Here is a 12,660-nt window from a genome sequence, read left to right on the forward strand (position 1 = left end):
GCATGCAGATGTCACAGGCCAACGCGGCCTGCTGTCCGCTCCTCCTCTCAGCCGGAACCGCTCACGGATGGCCAGGTGGGCCTTAGTCCTGAGACTGCTTTCTAAAAATCACCTGGAGGACTTCCCTGGGGGTGCAGTGGTTAAGAATCTGCCTGCCAATGCAGGGGACATGGGTTCAAGCCCTGGTCCGGGAGGATCCCACATGCCGCGGAGCAACTGGGCCCGTGTGCCACAACTGCTGAGCCCACGTGCCACAACTACTGGAGCCCGTGCTCCACAACAGGAGAGGCCACCGCAATGAGAGGCCTGCGCACCGCCAACGAGGAGTGGCCCCCGCTCGGCGCAACTAGAGAAAGCCTGCGCATAGCAACGAAGACCCAATGCAGCCAAAAATAAATAAATGAATGAATTTTTATAAAAAAAAAATCGCCTGGAAACCCACTGCAGTGAAATTACATGCTTTCAGTCTGAAACCAGCCAAGTCTTGGCTTTTCTCTGTAGTCCCAGGGTCCAGCCCTGTAACAGGTCCCAAGGCATCAACAACATGAAAGTTCTGGGGAGCTTGGAAGCTGTATTACGGCAGCGAAGGGGCCACTTCCGAAGCAGGTTCTCTAAACTAGTGTCCAGAGTATCCGGAAAGCAGCACCACTCACCCCGGGAAGGTGGCTCTCAGTAACCTAGGGCTGGTTCATTGCCCTGTACCCAGACTGGCCAGGTCTCAACTCCAGAGTGCCCGATGTCCCCCAAATCTGAACAGCACACAACACCTACCTTGGGACAGGCATGTGAGCCATGAAGTAACTCGGGCAACAGAGTCAACAGGATTATTTATTTTCAGAACAGAGAAGAAGAGGGTTTTAAAGGTTTGCATGTTTGTTTATAATTACAAGTTTACATTGCTCCAACAGAGCAGCCACATTGCTATATTCTAATTCTTAGCCATTAATTCCTACAAAAATAAACCTAAGCTTTTACAGTAACTTAAGCGATACAGAACTGAAACCGTTAGGCCTGCTTAAAGGGATTTAGTTACCAAGGTGCTTATGCTCACCACCATGCCCTGTCAGAGGGACGCATGCTTCTACTGAAGGTCTGATCCTTTTGTTCATGCAACAAATTTATATTCCCCACCCTCCCTCCACCCACCAGTAAAACAAAAACACAGAACTATTTACAAGTGAGAGGAAATATGCTCTCGGTCAACCGACCTTGCAAAAAAAAGAAAAAAAAAAAGACTGGCTCATTTCCAAGTGGATAAGACACCGAACAGTGTTCGGCCAGAGTCCAATGCTGACTGGCCCAGGTCAGGGACTGGCAGGGAGAGGGCAGGAGGGAGAGGGACGCCGCAGAGGAGTTTGTCCTGGGCATTCACCCCCAGCCCCGATTCCTATGGAAGCCACACTCCAAGTGACAGCTCCCAGCTCCCTCCTGTTCAGGGCCCCCGACCCCGCCAGACCCCGCCAGCCCGTAGTCACCGCCAGCCCGCTAGTCGCCGCTGCTCGGGATGTCAGGGTCGTCTGGTTTGCTTCTACAACATGATCCGTGGGACACCCCACTTTCCATGCCCTAGGCCCCCATGCCGGCCATGCCTGGCTCCTAGGCCCCACCTGTGGCAGTGGGTGCCAGGCCAACAGCACCAGCAGCCAGTTGGATTACAGAGATGCGCTTGGCTGCTGCATTTGCCAAATGGGATTTGGTTCCACGTTAAAAATCAAAGCTGTCCAAAAAAGGTCACAAAGTGAGTATCACACGCTTTCGCTCTAGAAACCTTTCTGCAAAATACCAAAACCTTAGAATCAGGCTGTGCACAACTAAAAAGGAAAAATAGGCCAAGATACCTCAAAGAGGTTTCCCATATACACGTCCCCCCAAAAAAGTGGTTCTAACTTAGACCATGTCCAAGTTCGGTTCAGTCCAAAACATAAGCAGTAGCATGGGAATTTTCCAAACTCAGTAAACAAAGTGACCCACGTCTCCCGCAGGAAGTGCAGCGTTTTCCAACGTCCTCGTAGACACAGCCTGGCGTCGGTGCCGCTTCAGCGACAGCCTGCGAGGAGGAGACACAACGCCTAGTGAGCGTGTCCAGGCAGCTCCCCGGCCCGAGCCCAGCACTGTGGATGAAGGGCAGGGGCTGCTCAACCTCCCTCCCACTCCAAGTCAGGCCGGGGCTTCCCAGACCTTCCCATCACAACCCAAGGTCATCGTTTTTGTTCACACCGGGGGGCGGGGAGGCAGCTCCAGGTCCCACCCGTAGCCCACTCACCGCCCAGCCCCTACGGGGCACACACATCACCCTCGACCTAGTTAAAAACGCAGACTCAAGGTCAGTGCAAGGCCAGGCTGGAGCTGAGACCTGGCTTGTAACCATCTCTCCTTCCTGACCACACCGGAGTGGGGAGCGCCCAGACCTTCACTTTGACAGCCCCGGGGCCTGGGTCCCACTGTCCCCAAGAGCCCCCTGGGGGATTCACTCAGAGGGTCGCGGCCTCAGTTTGGCTCTGAAGCTCCTGAAGAGGCTTCTCCTACCTGGCAGCCCCATCCGGATGCCCCCTCCCCCACCAGAGGACCCCAGAGCTCCCCTCACTCACCTTCGGCTGCCTCCTTACACCCTGCCAGTCCCAGCTCTGTGGGACGTCGGGTTACGACGGGCCGCACCGTTGCCCCTGCCCCCTCGAAATCCACCCCGGAAACTACGGCCACGAAGAAACCTTCCCGACACCCCGAAGGTCTCCGTGTTGAGCTTCCTCTCTTCAGCCCACGTCGTCCGCCTGGAACTGAACCAACAAGACAAGGAGCGTGAGGCCGACTACAGCGGGCCCTCCTCACAGCTCTCCGGGCCGGGCCCCAGCCTCACACAGCCGGGGAGGGAGAAAGGACAGACGGACGGATGGTGACTCGTCACTGGAGCCACTGGCGGGGGCAATCCAGTCAGGACCCTGGAGCCGGAGACTCAACACTGCAGGGGCTCCCAGCCCAATTTCCAACCAGGCCTGTCTCCCACTGGACGGGGCTGCTCGGTGTAAAGCTCTCACACCTGCGTCATCTAAGGCCGGCACGCGACACCAGCGTGCTACGAAGGAAGCCCTCCCTGCTTGCTAGGCCCAGGGCCCGTGCAGGCTCCGAGACCTGGAGCAGATCATGGACCCCTCCAGACGAGTCTCCAGAAATGAGGAGGGGGCTAGGCTAAACGGAGCAGGGTCTCCAAGGCTATGACATGTACGCTTTAGGGGAGGTGCGGACGCAGCACCAACGCTGCCAACACTCGTTTCTGCCCCTCCAGCAAGGACCCCCCGATGTCCAACTGTGCGCCACGGGGCTGCTTACAGGCAGCTCATACGCAACACACCCAGCCCAACCCCCTGCTCTGCTGCCCCCCCGACCTCCTCACTCCAAGCAGCAGCAACCGCAGCCTTCAGCCATCCAGGCTCTCCTCACAGCCCAGCAGCAAGCCTTCAGGGCATGCCAGAGGCCAAGCCTCTCTCCCCTCCTCCAGCACTGACCACTACCCCAAAGCCTCTGACGTGACCACTCAGCTTCCATGCCTGCCCCACCTCTGCCCACTCTCCACAAAGCAGCAGTGAAACCTCAGAAAGCACTGCTCTCCCCAAGCCAGTTGTCACCGTGACCTACAAAGCCCGGCAGGGACCGTCCCATCTTCATCGTTCCTCCCTGACACCCCCCAGGCTCCGCTCCAGCCACACAGCAGCTGCACGTGCCCGCCTCCACCTTGCACCCCGTCCTGCGTTCACCCTCCCACTGGCTCCCGAACCTCACCCGAGACCTCGGCGCTCCACTCCCCTCACACCCAACACACGCCCCAACCTCTCCCGCCTCACTGCTAGGTGTTATCTCGTGCGCCTGTTTTTTTCTTCTGTCTCTCCCCTGCCAAAACGTAAGAGGGGTGGTGGGGGGAACAGGGACCGCCCAGCTTGCTTTCTGCTGCTCCCCCAGTGCCTGCAGTGCGTCTGCTACTCCATTTGCGAACGAATGGATCTGAGTTTCCACGCCACGCCCGTTCTGTAGACTTCGTTTACTGTCTAGCTGGTTCTCGGGCAACATCTGAGCACCAGCTGTTGGGTGCTAAAAACAAAGCACGTGACAGAGTCCCCGGCCTCAAGCAATCAGGTGGGTGAAAGAATACTGCGAACACTCCTGCCAGCTGCCTCAGGTAGCAAGGGCCTAAGGCCACCAAGGTCAGACCAAAAAGCAGGCCCAGGCGAGGTGGTACCGAACGGGAACATCGACGCGGTGGGGAGGGTGGTCCAGCCCAACCTTGATGAGAAAGGGGCAGCTAAGCAAAGAGGGGCCGGGACCTGGGTCAGATCCCTCAGGTGCCTGTGACCGTCAGGGCTTCCCACACCACCACCTACCGCTGGCACCACTGGGCCTGACGTACCAATTACGGTAATAATGTGAGCCTAAGAGATGTGCCTTGAACCTAAGATCTGGGTTTAGTCTCCAAAAGAGCATGCCCCAGTCTCAGAGTTTGGGGGCAGTGTCTTCCCCCCAGCTCCCCCAGGCCTTGCCCGGCCCCCCAGCCCCCTGACCTGGTCTTGAGTTCAGAGGAAATGTTGTCAAAGAAGGACTTGGATTTGTCATAGTAGCAGTTGGGCCCCAGATGATCCTCCTCAGCAGGGGCCTCGTCACTCTGGGTCACCACCGCCAGGTCCTTCTCCTCCCCTTTCTCAGCTTTGTCGTCTACGCAGAGAAGCAGAGCACTGAGATGCCAAGGAGCAAACAAAGCCCCTTCCACCAGGACAGGTCCTCGCTGGGCCACTCGAGGGCTGTCCTCAGGCCTCAGGGAAACGGCCGCGAGTGTTCTGCACTAAGTGGAAAGCTCTTCTGGCTCCTCGCTGCTGGTCTCGTCCAGCCCTGGGCCCTGCGATCTGCTCCTCATCCCCCGAGCACGGTCCTCCCCCCAGACTCCTTTCTGGGAACTCCTCAGACGGCACGGTTTCCCTGCCGACCACCATCCCAGCTGCCCCCGCCCGTCTCTCCTTGACCTGCGCTGTGGACACTCCTGGGGAGGGGCAAATTTTCAAACCTTTAAAATTCAGTTTCTTCTTAAATTCTTTGTCCAGCTCCTCTCGGTTGAACTGGGCATTTGCACTCTCAAAATCAAAGTCGCCTTCAAACTTGATTGTGTTTTCCTTGACGTTAGTTGGACGGCTTTGCCCTCTGGAGCGATTCCTTGTTCGTCTGTTCCCTGTGAGAAGGAAAGGACAGCCCTGGCTGGTAAGCCACTAAGTCAGCATTACTCGGTGTGAGACAGAAGACAAAGCGGGGACAGAGCACACCGAAGCTGCCGCTGAGCCCAGCACCCTGAAACCGTCGCCCACGGAGAAGCGGGCAGGAGCGGTAAGCGGAGCGCGACCGGGTGGTTCTCGGCTCCCCAGAACTCAAGTGGCAACAGCTGTTACCTGATCGCCTCCTCTGAGGTCTTCTGTTCTCGTCATTCACCTGCCCTTGAGTCTGCACAGCTGCCGGCTGAGCTACATCTAAGGTGCAAAAAGGAAGAGTAAGGCAAAGCGCCTGCGAAAGCAGAGCCCGGGGACGGGAGCAGAGCCTGGCGACGGGAGCAGGGCGGCGCCACCGGGGACTGCGCAAGAGCCGGCCCTGCAAAAGCCTACAGGGCGGGGGGCGGGGGTGTCTAATTAAAGGATAAAAAAAGAACCCCAGGAAGCGCTGTGCCACTGAGAACAGGAATAAACTCCAGGGGAGTGAGTATTTAAGTACCGCTGGCGGCCTTGCTGCTTGGCGGGGCTGGGCGCCCGTTGAGCTGCATCCCCGCGGTGCCCTTGCCAGGTAACAGCTTTTTGGTGTTCAGGTTATCAAGAGAACCAGTCTGGACAGCCTGCTCCACCATGGGGCTCTTGCTGACTGAGACAGCCGGAAAGCCAGCTCCTGAGTTGAGGAGGAGGAGAGGTTAATAAGAGAGACAAGGAGAAGGCCACACCCCCTCGCCCCCGACAGACACAGACACTCCTCGTCCAGCGGGCTGTGCGGCAGGAGGAAGGCCACCGCCTGGAGGGGTTCTAGCGAACCCAGGCAAAGCCCCCACCCCGCACCATCCCCTCTGCGTCTAGCCCAGGCAGCAAAAAAGCCAGCAGGCTCCCCCAGTTAGGGCATCCGGAGGAGGGAAAAACAGCCCAGCACAATAAGCACCTCTCAAGCGGTTTAGAAAAAGCTTCCCCCAAACCACACAAGCTCTAACCCCGAGGGAGCTCAGCAGTCCCGAGATGCCGGTGAATTCACGGTCTGAGAATGTGTTTCGCTCTGGGCCATGCTGGACAAGAACCACCCCAGTCTGGCATCTTCCACAGAATGCAGTGCTCAGCCTTTGAAGTTAAAATTCTAGAACACTGTCGTTTTTGCTTAAGGCACAATAAAACCAAAAAGGAGGGAGTGATGAGAGCTGACTACAGAGAAATAACAGCCTGCATTCCTCCGGGTGAAGGCTCATCATAAGAAACGAAGGGTTCCCAGGCTGCCCTTGGAGACGGCGCTGCACTGAGTCTGTTCCCACCACACGGCATCCCCAAGCCTGAGCGCAGGCGTGCTCAGAACCCGGCCTCGGTGGAGGTGCCCCTCACGAGATGGGCCTCTGCCGCAAGAAGAGGACAGAGAAGGGCGTGCCACACACGTCCGGCCATCTCCTCCTTTCCCCTCCCACATTCCGGTGGGCACTGTTTAAACGGGACAACTGAGGACTGGGGGGAGGTGCACAGACTTTTGAGACAGAAATAAATGAGCCCTAACCATGGAGTAACTATTATCGGAGGGGCAGCCCAACACAGTGAAGACTGGATAGTCTACCTTTGTTTTTAAACATAGAACAGAAACTATTGTCAGAAATTACTCTGAGAAATTCCTCACAACCGGATCAAAAGTACTCAAAGGGCAGGCCCTACATACTGATACTTCTTTTTTTTTCTTATTTTTCTTTTTTGGCCGTGTGGCATGCGGGATCCTAGTTCTCCCCGACCAGGGATTGAACCCGTGCCCCCTGCAGTGGAAGCGTGGATTCTTAACCACTGGACCGCCAGGGAAGCCCCCCTACTGGTGGTACTTTTAAGTGTCCTCTGTGATGGGCATTCGTCGACCTAGACCACTTTCTCCGGCCTAGCGCCTCACTCAGCACGGCCCTCCCTGAACAAGATGGCTGCTTCCTGCTCACGCTGTAACTGGATGGGGCAAGAATCTTGGGCTCATTTGCTTTTCATAAAAACAGATCAAACTATCTTGCCCTAAGAGCAGTTTTATGTAAATGATCCTAAGGACAATGAACTATCTTGTGCAATTTTTAAGTGGGGAAAGAAACATCACTACCGCTGTAACTCAGATCCACTGGCATCCATGCAGGAAAGCAACACATGCAAGGTAACAGACTGACAGTAGTTGTGTGCCATAACGAAAGCCCCAGGTACCATCTCGGACAGAGTCTCTGCAAAGGTGAGGGCGGCGCACACGGCGCTCTCACGTCAGACCTCTGGTGAAAGGAGAAGGCCCAGAAAGGGCAAGAAACCACCCACAGGTGCGGCACCCGGCAGACAGGTGGGACAAACCAGGGTTACCAAGCCGGTCATCAGGCCCACTGCTCATCCGGTCAACAACTCAGGCTAGCCACCCAATTTTAATGGTGCTTCATTTTACAAAGACACCCGAGGCCCCCGATACGGAACGCCCTGGATGGGTGAGGAATGTGCCACACGGATCCTAGAGCAGCATGCCTGTTACTTGGGGGATCGCCCTGCAGTCTTACCCAGCAACCTACACTGCATTTAGGACCAGCAGAAACCCCGGGAAGTGGCCTTCTGTGCAGAGGGACGTTTCCCATACGTGGCAATCACAGTACAGGTCAAAACAGACCCTGGACCCAGGAGAGTGAACAAAGTGCACTGCTGGTTCTTTCTAATACCCTCTTTAAAATTGTGAGAGTTAATAAGTCAGGATTACGTGCAGAAACACACAGAGGCAGTTTAACTGATCCACGGGCTTGGCAAATTATCTGCTACAGCTACTGTCATTCTGGTCTACTGGTTTACCCCCTCGCTCTTAGGATGGCTCGCAAGACAGCATGCAGTTCTGCAAAACTGCTGTTACCCTTGGAAGTGAGCTGATGTGACTCTGAGGACATGTCAAGCTCTGAAACGGGCTGTGGAGATGGAGAAGAACTAGGGCTGGAAGCCGCGGCTGAGGCTGGAGGGCTTACCAACTTTTCTAAAAGAAGATAAAGGAGAAAAGAGCAAAAAAAAAGAAAAGCACACAAATAAGTAATGAGAAACTCGTCTTGTGTATAGCAGGCTTGGAAAGAGCCAAGCCATATCTCATAGGACACTTTGCTCACACAAGCCTAATCTAGAAACAGGGAGCCAAGCAGAGAAGGGCTCCTGCACCCCAGGAGCAGCAATCAAGACAACGAGGTTCTTCTATGAGAAGCACGTGACTCATATGAGTGAAGGGGGTGATGCCTGCAACTCCGGGCTTGGAATGTGCCGCAAACCTATGGCCAAGGTGACTCTCACTCCACGCGTGTAGAAGCGAACCTTACTCAACCTCAGGGGAAACTTCATTTTTGAGCAAAGCACTGACACGAGAATGGTAAAAGGATAGGATAGGTGGGCGTTGCATTTAACTTTTGTATTTATAGGCTGACAAATGTGCAAATGGTTAGAACTCATCTGTAATTACACACATCGGTTATTTCTTCTTTGAACCAGACGTACCACAACTTCCACCCAGACACAGGCTGACACTTTAAATGAATTTTGATTCGATTCATCTGTTCCAAAACTCACCCTGCTGCCTCTTCCACTCAACTGAGGAGTTACTAAGCGTTCTAACTAGTTGAAGGGCCACTGAAGAAGGTGCTCAGTGTGCGCTGCCAGCTGAACGTGACACGAATACAGCGTCCCCACCACCAGGGTCTGGCCCCGCTCATGGATGTCACGGCACAGGCACTTTACCAGGTAGAAAAAGGTTACTCACCTAAACCCAAGGAAGCGGCATACTGCTGGCTGAGCAGGGAGCTGGCGGCCAGCTGGCTGTAGGGCGGCATCCCTCGGAAGGGGCTGTAAGGCACGTGTGGCTGGAAGGAGGAGGCCGAGCCCGAGCCCAGGGAAGACTAAGCAATGAGACACACAAGTGAGAGCAGCTCAAGGCCCTCCTGTCACCCTGCCTGGAGAGCACCGTGCAGACTGGGAAAGGCAGCCCGATCCGTCAGCCTGCTCCGGGAGGCCGAGGCGGCACTGAGGGGCGTGTGAGCCTCCAGGGTGGCCTAAGGGGCCCAGAGCTGCCTTTTCCACGTTCACCCCCAGCTCCACCTGCCAGGTAATTCTAACACGACCTTCTCCTAACTCCATGAACCCCTCTAATGGCCCCAGTACCGGTCGTCAAGGAGTCCAGGCTCTGCCAGGGATGAGGATGGCGTCCTCACCTGGGCCCCGGCCCCCACACGCCGGGGCACGGCTGTGTAGCCGGGGAACTACCCCACGCGGCGTCCTCTCTCCGGCTCCCCGTGCTCCTGGGAGTCCCCTTCGTCCCTCAAGGCCTGGCTCAAGCACTTCCCTCTTCTGGAGTTCCCAAGGCCGCTCACCTCAAACCTTTCAGAAGTCTGGCCCGGGGCTTCTCCACGTGCCCACACAGCCCAGCGTGCAAGCCCCACCCTGCAGGGAGCACGCTCTGTCCCGGCGCCTCCTGCAGCGTGAGCCCCGCAAGAGTCGGTGAAAGTCGAGGTTTACAAGCCAAGAAGATATTAGCCTGGACTCCCTAGTAATCCTGGGCAGAACACGCCATAACACAGCAGGCAGGCACACGGCATGACACCTGCAAATTCAGCATCCCACAACGCTGAATTGATCATCGGGACAGTGTTGGGAGAGCGAGCCCTGCTGTCCCAAGTCTGTACTAGCATCTCTCTCACGCACAGCATGCCACCGGGGCTTCAGGCTTACCCTCCCGAGACAAAGGACAAACGCCAGGTGCCGGCAAGACTGAGAGCACTCTCCCCTGCACCGCCCAACACGCTGGGCCGGCCTCACTCTACAGCACACCCGGCGCGTGCCGCAGATGAGGCCTCCCACAGAACGCCAACAGCTAGACAAAGTTCAACTGCTTTTCACGAAAAGGCTATTCCTCGAGTTGAGCGCTCTGGCCAGATGACACCCAGCTCCGCCTGGAAGCCAGCGCCTCTTGGAGACGGTGCCCACGGCAGAAACGGGGCAGCGCACTTACTTGAACAATAGCAGGGTCCTGAGGGAGCGCATGCTGAGCTTTCGGAGGTTCACACACAGTAATGTCTTTGATGTCACTTCCCCGGAAGATGATGTACTCATAAACTTCCTCTCTAGGGGGGGCAGGCCTATCTGTGGGACGGTCTTCAGTACCAAAGGACCTCACTTAGGGGTTGAGAAAAAGAAGGGTTATGTTGTCATCCTCAACCAAGTGCATTCAATCAGTCCTCCCATAGGAGCCATCCACAGCATGCAGTTTCCACGTTTCAACTGCTCCGCCCCCGATTATCAACGGACAATACCTGCAAGACCCCAGCTGGCAAAGCTCCAAAAAGTTCTGGGTCACAAAGACGACCACGAACGATTCAGAGCCTGACAGTCTCCCTTCCAAACACGGAAGGCCAGCGCTCTTGCAAAACGACGTCTGCTTTGCAAATCCAGCCCCCCACCCCCGCCCGCCGCCCCGGTTCACATCTGACTTTGCAGATTAAACAGCCCCAAAGCTGCTTTTTGATTGAAGCCTCGCAACACACCGCCCCTGGGGAGTCTCTTTTCTTCTGAGAAAAGCCAGCAGGTTGAGTGTCATCCCCACCCTTCTGCCCACAAGCAGCCTGGGAGGAGCTGGTAGGGAAACAATGGGAGAAAACGGCCCAGAACGCGGACCCACACCACCAGCGTCTGTGCCTCCCGGAGGGGCTTCCTAGGGGATTAACCCCTACCGGCAGGGTTCAAGGAGCCCAAGCAAGTGCCTCCTTCTCAGGTCTCTGAGGCAGAGCTGGGCTTGAAGCAGCCTCTATCTAATCCTAGCACAACTCCCGCTGAGGACCAGGGACTACGCTGGGCCTCACTTTTTCCAACGGGGGTCTCAGGCCAAATGTAGCCAAAAGCCAAGAATACAAGTGACCACAAAATCTTACAGTACTAAACTATGTCCTGGAGCAACACATCTATCGGAAAACTTAAATACTAGGCTTTCAAAGGAGCTACCCCCAGAGCTGGGAACTGACCGCGACCTGGATGGGGGGGCTCCCTCTAACACAGGAGCACGTAGCTGCGCCTTGACCCTTAGAGGCCCAGCCCAGTGTCTCCAGCCTAACAAGAGCAATCAAACAAACAGGGTTTCTGCAGACCTGGCTGCACTCAGCACTTCCAAGAGGCAGGGGAAGGACACAGTCATCGTCCCCGGAGGATGAAGACAAAGAAACTTTGGGCCCACCTCCAGCCTCAACACGCTCAGAAGAGGCTCTGGACTCCGGCAGAGCCACAGTACAGCCATCTTTCTCTAGGTCTCCCAGGGACTTCAGTGTGGTTACCAGCGCCCGCAGGGAGAGGTCGGTCACAAAAGGGTAAACCCACAGACTGAAGCGTCTGAACTACAGTAGAAAGACGCTTTAAACAGGAACATGGAGCCGCCAACCGATGCTCCTATCCCGACAGGAGAATCCATTAAGACGTGGTTATTTGTTCAGGCTCAAGGCCCCAGCTGCTTAATAGGTTCCAGAAGGGCTTGCAGGAGTCGCGTTTTCTCGCTCCCCAGCCTTCTGGGGAGGCCCCGGGGAGACTCCGGGCCCCTCGCCCCACCCCTCCCCCACAGGGACCGGGTTCTCGGCGCCAGCTGCCCCCTCCGCCCTCGGGCAGCTGGGGAGGAAACAGCCTAGCAACGCCGACCCCCCCACCTGCAGAGGTGGGCTACGCCGCGGGGGGGGGCTATGCCGCGGGGGGGAGGCGGCGCCGCGGGAGCTGGACCCGCCCCCACCTCCCCACCCCAATCCCGGGCAGGGCGGGCCGGTCGCGCACAATTACGCTGCCGCCGGGGCGCGGGGAGCCCATTGTGCAGGCCGAGCCCCGGAGGGCAGGGGCGGGAGCGGCGCGGAGGCCCAGGGCGCCCCGGGGGGCGCGGGCAGGATGTGGGGGGCGCCCCGGGGGGTGAGGCGGGACTGCGTAGGGGAGCCGGGGAGGGGGGGTGGGGCGGGGGCGCGGGCCCGGCTGTTGGCGGGGGCGGGGCGGTTGGGGCGGCCGCGGGGCGCTACCTTTGGCGAGCGCCACCGTGGAGTTGTCCGTGTCGATGGTGTAAAGAATGCCCTCGTAGCGAATCTGCGCCTTGGAGATGAGGCTGATCTTGCTGCCCAAGTACGGGGTGCCCGAGGAGCCGCTCATGGCGGAGGCCGCCCGGCCGGGCCTGGCCCGCTCGCCTCCGCGCGGTCGCCTCGCCGCCCGCTCCTCCGCCTGTGCGCCGCTTCACCGCCGCCCGAGGGCCTACGCGAGGACCAGAGAGCGAGCGACGGCGCGGCCGGGGGCTCTGAGGGGAACGCGGGGGAGGAGGGGTCGCAGCAGCCACATCCGGGTCCTGCGCCGCCACGCCCCGCCCCCGCACGCTCGCCGCCCATTGGCTCGCCTCGCCGGCCTCCCTTTAAATATGGCCGCGCTG

The 12,660-nt window shown here is 57.6% G+C and overlaps 1 protein-coding gene across 4 annotated transcripts; it reads right to left on the bottom strand.

Annotated features, from left to right (window-relative positions):
• Nucleotides 1–815: 815 nt before the first annotated feature.
• LSM14B (LSM family member 14B) lies at nt 816–12,534 on the bottom strand. 4 transcript variants are annotated; one of them, XM_082428871.1, is made up of 10 exons: nt 12,263–12,532; nt 10,234–10,397; nt 8,989–9,124; nt 8,104–8,220; nt 5,737–5,904; nt 5,421–5,498; nt 5,045–5,206; nt 4,548–4,698; nt 2,589–2,774; nt 816–2,047 (listed from the first exon to the last, which is right to left on the bottom strand). In XM_082428871.1, exons 1-9 carry the CDS (start codon nt 12,387–12,389, stop codon nt 2,603–2,605), a joined length of 1,275 nt encoding a protein of 424 aa, XP_082284997.1. In that variant the 5' UTR covers nt 12,390–12,532; the 3' UTR covers nt 816–2,047; nt 2,589–2,602. The 4 variants fall into 4 exon arrangements, with proteins under 4 accessions (XP_082284997.1, XP_082284998.1, XP_082284999.1 ...); XM_082428872.1 differs by lacking the exon at nt 5,421–5,498 and having other exon boundaries at nt 12,263–12,533; XM_082428873.1 differs by lacking the exon at nt 8,104–8,220.
• Between the last annotated feature and the right edge of the window lie 126 nt (nt 12,535–12,660).

This window comes from Balaenoptera physalus (genome assembly GCF_965194825.1).
Source record: "Balaenoptera physalus genome assembly, chromosome: 16".
In the NCBI taxonomy this organism is placed as follows: domain Eukaryota; kingdom Metazoa; phylum Chordata; class Mammalia; order Artiodactyla; family Balaenopteridae; genus Balaenoptera; species Balaenoptera physalus.